Source organism: Saccopteryx bilineata, chromosome 1 (assembly GCF_036850765.1).
Source record: "Saccopteryx bilineata isolate mSacBil1 chromosome 1, mSacBil1_pri_phased_curated, whole genome shotgun sequence".
Classification (NCBI taxonomy): Eukaryota; Metazoa; Chordata; class Mammalia; order Chiroptera; family Emballonuridae; genus Saccopteryx; species Saccopteryx bilineata.
In genome coordinates, this window is record NC_089490.1 from 213,413,420 (window position 1) to 213,425,588 (window position 12,169).

The 12,169-nt window shown below is 39.2% G+C and overlaps 1 protein-coding gene across 1 annotated transcript in view; it reads left to right on the forward strand.

Annotated features, from left to right (window-relative positions):
* Nucleotides 1-12,169, forward strand: part of WDR64 (WD repeat domain 64) — a 93,319-nt gene that overhangs the window by 50,400 nt on the left and 30,750 nt on the right. Inside the window, exons 12-18 of the mRNA XM_066253486.1 lie at nt 768-916; nt 3,145-3,268; nt 5,099-5,274; nt 9,388-9,564; nt 9,941-10,071; nt 11,083-11,184; nt 11,780-11,849. Of these exons, the coding sequence (XP_066109583.1) occupies nt 768-916; nt 3,145-3,268; nt 5,099-5,274; nt 9,388-9,564; nt 9,941-10,071; nt 11,083-11,184; nt 11,780-11,849 (929 nt within the window). The remainder of the gene's footprint in view (nt 1-767; nt 917-3,144; nt 3,269-5,098; nt 5,275-9,387; nt 9,565-9,940; nt 10,072-11,082; nt 11,185-11,779; nt 11,850-12,169) is intronic.

Consider the following 12,169-nt stretch of genomic DNA (forward strand, 5'->3'; position numbering starts at 1 on the left):
GACAGTCAACCAGGAAACACAGTTCATTGATTTTGAGAGTGATATCATACTTGTAGACTCTCAAACCAAGCCACACATCCTCAGAAAAATGCAAATAAGGAATATCTGCTCTCTACCTACCTCACTCTGGAGATTTGGAAAACAGTCTTATTTAATATTAATGCTGCAGGCACTGGTTTGCAGTCACTCTATTGATTACATTTATCTTTTATTGAATATATTGAGTGACACTGGTTAACAAAATTATACAGGTTTCAGGTGCAGAGTTCTACAACACACCTTCTGTTATTGGTTACGTTTAACAAGACCATATTTACAGTGTTTTCTTTTATCATTCATTGGTTGAAAAGGGCTCTCAAACAATAAATTCCAATCACTAAAATGGCAGCATCCCTGCCAACTCCATCTCCATTATTTGATACCAGATGCAGAGGTGTGCAGTAGGCACTCTAAAAAGGAAAAAAGAGGAGAGTATAAAAAAAAATTAAAAATAGAGCTCATTGTAAAGAGAATGCTAGTGAAATCTGAATGGCCTGCACTTGAAAATTAACGAAGCCCCAAATGAATGCTTTTCTCTGACTAAAGCCCATTTGCTTTATTGATCAAAATTGTTTGAGTGTGCACTCTCACCTCATTCAAGTTCCTCGGCATCGATATTAACTAATCTCACTGGTTGGCTGTTTCCAAACACAAGTGGTTGAATAGAGTCCTTTGTGATTCAGAACTTCTAATATTGGGTATTTATGTGACTCTTACTTCTGTTCCAGGATCCACTGTTATTGACATGTATCCTCTGACCAAGATTATACAAGATACAAAACAGATCCCTCACACTCATGAACGAGAAATCAATGTCATGCTTTACAACAAATATTTTCACCAAGTCCTTACTATCTGCTCGGAATCCATCATTAAGGTGAGGGCATATTGACTCTTCAGAAAGAAAAAAACAGGTAGCATTTTCTCTTCTTGCTGGTAAGTCTTTGAATGATTAAGAAAATGCGTGGCACATGTGATAAGACCATACATTTGGTCTATTTTTAAGTTTTCATAAACCATGAAAAACAAGTATTTTAAGCCAGCTTATACTGCTTGGTATTAAGTCACATGCTCAATTACGTAAATAAAGCTAGTTGTTACTATCAAAATAAGAATTTTAAAGAAAATATTTCAATATAGATATAACTTTTTAAAAACTGAGCTATGGGAAGACGGAATATTAAGAAGAAAGGGAAAGCCTGCCAGATAGCTCGGCTGCTTAGAGCATCATCCTAGTAAGCCAAGGTTGTTGGTTCAGTCTCTAGTCAGAACACATAGAAAAAGCAACCAATTATTGAAACAAGTGGAACAATAAGTCATGTTTTTCTCTCTCTCTTTATCCCTCTTTCTCTCTCTTTAAAATCAATAAATTTAAAAAAATAAGAAGAAAAAGAAAGAAATTGATAGATGTTTCCTATAAGCCTTATAAGTGTGGCATATGTACTTTAAACTCATGACCTTAGTTAATCTTACAGAAGTTTGCTGTGGACAGATAGAGTTCTGTTTGAAAGGTGAGCAAATGAGAGTTCAAAGAGATTGAGCATCAGAACCCAGATATGACCCCAGGTCTGTCTGATGTGAATATCCGTGTCCTTTCACTGGCATTTCTTTGGCCCTGCCATTGCTGTGCTCCCTAGAGGCCAGGGTATGTGGTCATTCCTACAGGGCCTGTAATTATGTCCACTGGATCCACAAGGCAGTGATGTCATGGAGGTGTTTGCTTCGAGTGTTTATCCTTTCATTTCATGCACGCCCTCCGGAAGGAAGCATGAACCAGTAGAGAGCATGCCTCTGAATCCCTTCACATCCCCTCTGAACCTTTGACCTCTCTGCATGTCTGCTGCACATTCTCTCAGGTCCAAATCCTCACATGGTCAGTCCATTATCACATAATTCTGGTAATGTCTACTGAGTAAGTACAGGGAAATTAAAACTGCAACCTGTCCTTCTTTCCCACAATCTGATCTCCTAAGGGAAAAATGTCTTCCCTGGGGAAAGGAAGAGGTCTAGGTGAGTTTCCATACCTGACTGGTTAAGGAAGGATGTCCTTAAGGCCAGAAAATGAAGGACCTTTGAAACCCATTCATGCAGTGACACACATTCCACTTCTCCCTTAGGGACCTGTCTATAGCTAGGAGCAAGAGCATGGCCTCTAGGCCAGACTGGCTCCGTCAGATGTTGGATATATCACCTCTCACTTTGTAGCCCTTTGTTACCTGCCTTCTCATCTGCTTTGTTAGCTCCTTCCTCTCCTTCTTTCACCTCAGCTGCAACAGCTTGAGGAGCAATATACCTTCCCACCTCCAGCCTATTGCTTATGCTGCACTTGTCCTCAGATAACTGGAGCACAACCCAGTTCAGCCTGTGTTGCCACTTCTGTTTTATTATGTGTTAACATAGTAGATCCATGAAGTGAGGAGATTCAGACAGAAGGACTGCTAGACTAAAGTCTCCACCCTGTTTCCAAAGAGAGATGATGATGAGACTTGATGTGTTTCTGGTCTTTTTTTTACCACACCCAGTCTAGTTGCAGAGACAGCTTTCTCTGAAGTCTTAGCCTTTCCTCTTACTTCTCTCATCCCCCCTCTGGAGCTGAGCCCATCTCTCTAATCAGAACACTTCTTGGAAAGGTCAGTGGGCTTCTTCCTCAAGGTTCTCTCAGATTTCATGCTATTAACCACAGATTCTGTCTGTACAGTGCCCCACTCCCCTGCTAATTTAGATGACTGTCAAACAAAGAAAGAAAATTCCAGTTTGATTTTTTTGTCACTAGACTCATAACTTACATTTCTATCTTCTTTCATACTTACAATAGCAACTGACTATTTTCTCCATAACCAGGGGATCCCTGGAAGAGAATCACTGTATGTATCAGTAACATACACAGTAACAAACCCACTTCAGGACCATACAGTAACTACTAAGTAGCATTGCATCTTTTAGAATTTCCTTTGATCAAATCAACATTCATTGCAGAATTCTGGGATAGGTGTTAGATGGGCATAGCACCCATTTTAAGGCAGTATTGAATATTGTAAATTTTTGATAAGAACTGAGAGGATCATGTGTGCTGTTTGATAGTGTTCTTGTTGTTCTTACCTACAGGTCTGGGAACTTGACACTGGCCTGCAAATATATCAGATTTTAGACCCTCATGGCTTCAATGTTGAACTGACCTCTGCAGCTTTCAATGAAAATGGATTTCTTTTTGCCACAGGAGCATACAATGGTCAGACTAATATTCAGATGTGGTCTCCCTGTGTTAATGTTCTGAGAATTTGTTTTAGGAACGCACTAGTTGTTTGGGTGGCAGGGAGAGCATGAACTGAGCTGGATATGTGACCATGCTGGTGAGATTGCAGGGCCTGAGACACATTCTTCTCTAATGGGCATTAATGTCCTGATTCTGATATTCAAAACAATCAAACCTTATATTACACTTATACAGTTTCTTTACAGTCTGAAAAAGCCTTTCACACATACAATCTCACTACAGCTCTGATCAGATTTTATCTATGTTGCATTGATTTGTTCCGCCCCACATTTGGGTACCATCAGCTAAGAGGCGGACATTAGATTCAGTGCTTGCTGATAAGATTTTTATTATTGACAGTAGTATTGGAGACCAGGCAAAATATCCAGCCAGTTTTGTCATATTACCTAGAATTCTCCTTTGGATTTGTTTATATGCGGCTCCTTGGGGCCATGTGCCATGTACAGTTTGGAAGACATCAGCCTCAGGCTGTGCTGTGTTGGAGGATGTTCCTTGTCCTGAGGAGAATCACAGGGCACTTCTGGGAACTAGGATCTACAACCTGCCTCCCCTCTCACCTCCTCTCATTCTGAACTCCCAGGGAAAGAACTCCTCTATCTAGACCAACTGCCTGCACCATGCAGAATACATTTATATATTTTAGGGACATATTTACTAAATGAATGCTGGCTTGTAAGCTAATTGATGGGGTAAGTGAACATCCTGAGGTAAGAGTCTGATTTTTAAAAGTGGGAGCAGACAATGATACACATAAAATAAAATCATGACTGCTAACTTGATGGGGTGGAATGGATGCGGCTGCTCTCCACGTGAGATAGTCTTAAGAAAGCAGTCCACTGCTTTAATCTGCCCCAAATTAGCCATACTAGAAATTCTGAGCAATGTCCAAACTATTTTCATGTGAAAGCAATACGCAATTTAATGTGACTGAGATGGTAGTATTTTCATACAAGCATAATAGTTTATTTTGTTAGTGTTAGAATCTGGAATCCTTTTAAATATTGACAGTTAAGGGAGGGAAGGCAGTGTTGTGAGGAGCAGTCCACTGGACCTGAACCTGAGATGACTACTGTACAAACCCATGTTTTAGGGGATAATTCTCTACACTGACTCTTGACCTTGACCTGGGCATCCAATAACTACACTGATTATCACCATTCCTGGCCCCTTTATCAAGATCTCCTCATTAAATTAGTAAAGTTAACTAAAAAGAAATTCCAATTTCAAAGCGAAGAAGGAACTCAATACTCCTTTTGTATGTTTTCCCCATGTAACCAACCAAACAACCCAAAGCTGAATAGTTTCTTATCTGCTGAGATGCTCTTAAACCCTTTATTATGTAATGAGAACTGAAGTCCTAAACATGTCGGCACCTTCAGAACTATGACCCTTTTGCAATGATGATCTTTATTATTATTGATAATTGTGGTGTGATATTAGATATATGGACAGATATTGGAGGGGGTATGCAGCAAACTGAACAACATTGGGAGAATGAAAGCAGAATAGAACCATTTAAGACAGAAAGCTCAGTTAGGAGAGTCTGAGTTCAAAGAAAACTGTCTCAATTTTCAGAAATTGCCTAGTTTAGTTATTATCAGACTGTGACAAGGAATACAGAAATTATTTTGTGCACAGCAAGGCTAAGGAGACTCACTTGTCAGTTAGGAAGTAAATATAGGAGAAATTGTTTGCAGAAAGCTTTCAATGAGAACCATTTACTGATAAAAGCCAAGCTTTCTGCAAATTCTTTTTACCCACAAAGTCTTTCCTCTGTGTGCTCAGGAACAGTTAAAATCTGGGACTTTGGCAGCAGGCAGGAGATCAAAGTCCTGCCCGAGGGGAAAGACTGGAAGGAGGAGGAGCACTGGATAAAACGTCTGATTTTCCTGAAAGCACCGGAAAAACACCAGCACTTGCTCCTTGCCTTGGAACGCAACGGGAAGATCAAAATGATCCAGGTTTGCAACTCCGCATGGACATTTGTATTCTCCCTGCGCTTCTCAGGAAAGCTAATGGTCTTTGGGTAACCCCATAGAACTCCTCTCCGGCTAGATGGCTGAGGCTGGACTTTCCCCACCCACCTTCCTAGGATGCTCCTAAGTCACCTTGCCCAGGTCCAAGCAAAGAGCAGAACAGAAGAGCTGCCAAGCTCCAGCATTTGCTGGACAATTTCTGGAGTGGGAATCAGAAAGGTTAAATTTACACCTGGCTGCCACCTATGACATTGTTACACCCTCATGGGGGGGGTAGTCACTCTCTGGCTTGACTCTGTAAGTGGGAGCAATGATTCTGCTCTGTCTCTTCAAATCTCTAATGCATTCGGGGATGCTCAAGTCACCTTTTCAGATTGTTACCAAATTGCTCCGTTTACTTTAAGGTTAATGATACAATCTGCTCAGGGCTGTGTTGAGAGGTTTATATGAGTAAGTTCATAAAGTAATTTGAATAGAATGAAGGGCAAAAATAAAGAGAATTAAGTAGTTCTTTAGAATTTGACCTATTTGGGGGTTAATTGATCAAAATCTCTAAACTTCCACAGTGCTTTGTTCATAATGTGAGAAAAGCAATCCTCTCACCAACCTATGATTTTTATCAATGGGGATTTGGGGGAAAATTTATCCCCAATTTTAAAAACATTATATAGGCGGAATGCAATTTTATCTCCTTAAAACCAAGATTTTAAATGAAAGCTAGATTATTTATTCTGGCCATTGAGTGATTTTTTTTTTTTTTTTGTATTTTTCTGAAGCTGGAAACAGGGAGAGACAGTCAGACTCCCGCATGCGCCCCACCGGGATCCACCCGGCACGCCCACCAGGGGGCGACGCTCTGCCCACCAGGGAGCGATGCTCTGCCCCTCTGGGGCGTCGCTCTGTCGCGACCAGAGCCACTCTAGCGTCTGGGGCAGAGGCCAAGGAGCCATCCCCAGTGCCCGGGCCATCTTTGCTCGAATGAAGCCTCGCTGCGGGAGGGGAAGGGAGAGACAGAGAGGAAGGAGAGGGGGAGGGGTGGAGAAGCAGATGGGCGCTTCTCCTGTGTGCCGGGAATCGAACCCGGGACTTCTGGACGCCAGGCCGATGCTCTACCACTGAGCCAACCGGCCAGGGCCTGAGTGACTTTTTTTCCTGCCTAGAACTCAAAAACTTGTTATCATCATCATCGTCATCATTGTCATCATTGTCTTCATCATTAGTCCCCTACTGAAACCTAAGATAAAAAAAGTCTTGATTTAGAGTAAGCAGTCATGAAGTGCCAGCACTGATTAAGGTGATTGACAGCCCTACTGTGGGGGGAAAAAAAAGGAGTGAAAAGCATCCCTGATTCAGTATACTCTTCCCATGAAGAAATAGAAGACACCTCTTGTAAGATATTCAATAGGAAACAGATGGGCTATTTATTCCTGAAGTAGGAGTTGAGAGTCGGGTAAAGGAAAGATGCAACAAAGCTCTGCCTCCCCCTCCAGCTCCATTAACCTGCAGCGAACACCGCTTCCACACTCACACCCAGACATTCAGGGATCGTCGCTAATACATTCTGTACTGATGCAGAGAGAGCCCCCATAAGTTTTATGTACTTCTTTTTCATGTCTTCAAACCAGTTCTTTTTTCTTTTTTTTAATAATTTTATTTTTAATGGGGCGACATCAATAAAACATGGAAACAAACCAGTTCTTAATCGCTTGAAATGTAATGTCTCTTCCATTTTGACAGAGAAAGCCACAATAATGTTTTCACAATCTTGGTTTTAAGGAGATAAAATTGCATTCCGCCTATATAATGTTTTTAAAATTGGGGATAAATTTTCCCCCAAATCCCCATTGATAAAAATCATAGGTTGGTGAGAGGATTGCTTTTCTCACATTATGAACAAAGCACTGTGGAAGTTTAGAGATTTTGATCAATTAACCCCCAAATAGGTCAAATTCTAAAGAACTACTTAATTCTCTTTATTTTTGCCCTTCATTCTATTCAAATTACTTTATGAACTTACTCATATAACCCTATTTATTTGTCCCTTAAAGCAAATGATCTTTCTTTGTGAAGTAATTAATATAATATATGTTAGCATAATATGAGCTGCTATTTTCCTACAACACCAATCCTGCAGGCTTATCTGTCAATACAAATCAGAGATAAAAGGTTTCACCAATTAGGAATAAAATGAAGAATATAGGATAATTTTTTAATAAACTAACAGTACTTTTAAAATACAGTATTAAGATTGTATCTTTCATACTTTTACATTTTTATATTAAACTACATTCTTTCTTTTTATAAACTGATGATAGTGGTATTTAGATGTCTTTTTTTTTTTTTTTGTATTTTTCCGAAGCTGGAAACTGGGAGAGACAGTCAGAAAGACTCCCGCATGCGCCCAACCGGGATCCACCTGGCACGCCCACCAGGGGGCGATGCTCTGCCCACCAGGGGGCGATGCTCTGCCCCTCAGGGGCGTCGCTCTTTTGCGACCAGAGCCACTCTAGCGCCTGGGGCAGAGGCCAAGGAGCCATCCCCAGCGCCTGGGCCATCTTTGCTCCAATGGAGCCTCGCTGCGGGAGGGGAAGAGAGAGACAGAGAGGAAGGAGAGGGGGAGGGGTGGAGAAGCAGATGGGCGCTTCTCCTGTGTGCCCTGGCTGGGAACCGAACCCAGGACCCCTTGCACGCCAGGCTGACACTCTACCACTGAGCCAACCGGCCAGGGCCTAGATGTCTTTGCTACATTTAAATTAAACACACTTCTTAGCCCTGGCCAGCTGGCTCAGTGGATAGAGGGTTGGTCTGGTGTATGGACAGCCCGGGTTTGATTCTCAGTCAGGGCACACATAAAAAGCAACCATCTGCTTCTTCCTCTCCTTCTCTCCTTTCTCTCCCTTTTCTCCTCCCATAGCCAGTGGCCCAATTGGCCACAGGCATTGAAGATAGCTCAGTTGGTCTGAACATTGGCTTCAGGCACTAAAAATAGCTCAATTGATTTGAGTATTGGCCCCAGATGGGGGTTGCCTGGTGGATCCCGGTCAGGGCACATGTAGGAGTCTATTTTCCCTCCTTTCACTTAAAAAAAAATCCACTCTTTAAAAAACAAAGTGAAAAGACAAGTCACATAGTGTGAAGAGACTACCAGGGTTAACTGAGAAAAGATGAGGAACCAGGATAGCTAAAAAAATCACACAAATCTGGGAGAAAAACAAACAGTACAAGATGAAAATGGACAAAGGACAAGTAAGGAAGCCCAAATTTCTTGCAAACACATAAAAAAAGTTTAACTCACTAACTCAGAAAATGTGATTAAAATAATCAAACATTTTAAAATTAATTTTAAAATGTCCTATCTCAAACTCATCATATAGGCAAAAAACAGTTTTTAACCAAGTGTTGTCAAGAATGTGAAAAACTATTATCTACTCCTGGTGAAAGTGGAAATGGATTACAGTTCCTTGAAGAGTCACTTGGCAATACCTAATAAAGTTGATGATGTGCGCAACTTAAAACTTGATAATTCTTCTCCAGACATCACTCTATAAGCTATAGCAACTGTCCATAAAAACAAACAGCAAAAATTTGACAACCTCATCCTGTATTACTAAGAGATTAGATAAATAAATTTTAATATATTCATACATATATTGTAAAGCAGTTAAAAGTAATAGAGGTCCAAGCTGTAACTTGTATAAATCTAAAAATATAATTATATATCTATATATATAAAATTTTAAGTGAAACAAGAAAGTTGAAAAAGAATCTATATAGATTCATAACATTTATAAAAAAGATTAAAAGCCTAGAAACAATATTTATATATGTACATACAAAACATATATGTATATGTAAGCTATAAGCATATGTTTATGTAGAAATATTAAAACTTTAATAAATAATACCATATTTAGATTACTAGTTACCTCTGGAGAGAGAAGAAAGAGGAATTATATTATGGATGGGTAAACAGAATGTAAGATTTGACAAAACTAGGTGATGGATAAATCATGGTATATTCTATGTATTTTTCTCTATATCCTTACAACAGTTCAAAATAAAACAGTTAACTGAGTTTTCATCTACTCACTATTAAAGGGTAAAGAAGATGATATTTGTCTCATTGTGATATGGGAGCTGCCTGATGTTGTACCAGTCCTGCAAAGTGGTCATCATGTTGTGCATCTGATGACATCCACTAAAGATAGGAACATAGCTATTCCTTTCCCAGATGTGACATTGGTACTTGAGAAAACCTTTTCTCAACCTGTTAATGTAAGTTTCATTTCTTGATTTTCTTCTTTTTTTATTATAGGTCATTACAAACATTTTTACAAAAGTAGAGAAAATAATACAGTACAATGAATTTCAATGTAGTATCACTGAGCTTCAGTTTGTGAGCACAGGGAATATAGTCAGTAACATCATAGTAACTTTACATGACAGATGGTTTTCAGACTTATGGTGATAACATTTAAGGCATATACATGTTGAATCACTGTTACACACATGAAACAAATATAATATTGTATGCCAAGTATACTTCAATAATTTTTTTAAAAATTATAATATATTTAAGTTGATAAAATAACAAAGTGTGCTCATAGTGTTTGTACTGATGGTCAATGAGTTGGGTTCCTTCCTTCTTCAGAATCCTGTGGTTAATACAGAAGTGAACTGCATTGATTTATTACAAGTAGAAGGATATAATTTGATAGCTGCTGGGACCTTAAATGGCGTAATCATCTTATGGAATTTTGTAGCATCCACTGTGAAAGAAGTGTAAGTTGTACCTTTTCCTTAATATAAGTTGTACTATAGAGGAGCCAATGCTAAAACAAACAAAAGCAATAAGTAAAAATGGTAATTGCTTTCAAGGGAGGCTTTTCTGAAACTGTGATCATGAGGAAACTGTTCTTAATGTCTAAATCCCAGAATAATATAAATAAGGTTAGCCTTAAGTATTTGCATCCTCAGGCTTCGACTTTTACCCCTTGACTCTAGTACATTCTTACACATATGATCTTGTCCAAATTTGTAACCTCAACAAGTACATAAAATACATACTAGTTTTAAGCCCTAATATCCCTAGGGCTTCAAACATACATATCTGACAATTATCAAAACCCTTAAAGCTCCACATGTCCCAAACTTTGTCTCAGCCTACCCTCCCTTCCTCTTTCTGTATACCCACTGATACCACCATCTATTAAGTCACCAAAGTCAAATGGTGAGAGGCATTCTAGATGAATTTTCCTTCTCATTCACCACCTCAACACATCTAATTCAGATGTTGCATATGAAGTGTTAATGCAGGTGGTTAGGAATTATCCCAAGAAACTGCCTAAGAAGGTGTTCAGTTCTTTGGAATCTAGGTCAATGGGAGAGTTGCGTATCAAGAGTAATATAATCACTGAATTACCTGCTTGTCTTCTCTACTCAGTTCTAAATTTCTTGATAGCAGTAACCATATTTTATCCAACTTTGTCACTCTACTTATTCAAAGAGTAAAATTCTATTCGTTAAACCACATAAAACTTCTGGGAAATTATATAAGCCCACTCTCTCACCTATCAGTAAAAAGACTAGTTGAATTAAAAGACTTTTAAACACTGAATGATCATATTGTTATACAGACACTCAATAAGAAAGCTATCTTCAAACTCCACGACTGGGTTTTCTCTTCATGTTCAAGGATATCAACATTTTAGGAGTTGATTAGCTCTGTATGGAATATAATGTAAGTTAACTAATTTTTAAATGTTTATCATGTACATGTATATTTCTTTCCAGACACAGACCTGAAAACTGCTTCACTGTAAATTCTGACATGGATCCCAAATGCTTTAGAATTAATGACATCCTGTTCCTGTTCCGTACCCCTGAATGTGCAAGGTAACTTGGTACTTGCTAATCAAGGAATACTGTCCGGGTCTCCCCTGAGTGATATAAAAAGTGTTCTCTCCATCCCAGAATTAAGGAAGGTCCAACTGAAAGACAAAAAATTGGGTAGACTACTTGGCTTCAGCTTTCTTCCCTGTCGCTGTCTTCTATAGTGGACTGTAGGAATCTCACTTTCTGGGTGGGGATCTAACTTCTCTTACTCTGTCATAGTAGCAAAGAGGACTGAAAATAGTAGAGCAGAAGTTATCCAGGCTATGCAGGAACCTCCACCACCACCACCACAATGACCCCACTCCCAGCACATCAATGTCAGAGCCCCTGAGACTACATCTAACCTTAGCCACCAGACCGGGCAGCAGTGAACCTTAATTCCTGAGGCTCCCCTTCAGTCTCCACCAACACCAGACAGATAAGCATTTGCTACATAAGATACAGGGTGTTGTGCTTTGTTATGTAAGTGAGTGGTGGCCTAGTAGCTAGAGTCTGAAAGAAGTAATCAACTGAAATTAAAGCAGAGAAGAGAACCCTTTGATAATGATAGAATATCTTAACTTTTCCTCTTTGGGCTTCCTCCCTCTCCTTGTAGGAGATCAAGTCAGGATTCCATATGCTCTTCGTCACAATGTGATTCTAGTAAGGGTCCACAGAGTAGCAAGGTAAGCAAGAGATAAGGAGAGTATGTCTGTTACACCTAAAGTAGCTTCAAAAATAATGATTTGTTGCATATGAGCCCTTCCTTTGATAGAAGGTAAAGATGAAAAAATTTTCTATATGTATGTAAAACTTTTATTAGTTTTCCTTAAAAAACAGTGTCTAAACTGTTTTCATCCTTTCCCCCTTTCAAAGGCTTTCTTCTCTGTAAATGATCAATGTATAATCATGGATATAATAAATTACATATGCTACTTTTACATTCGTAAAATAAAGTAATTTTAGACTAGCTCTTTTGCTAAAAAGTATACATATTTCACAAGGG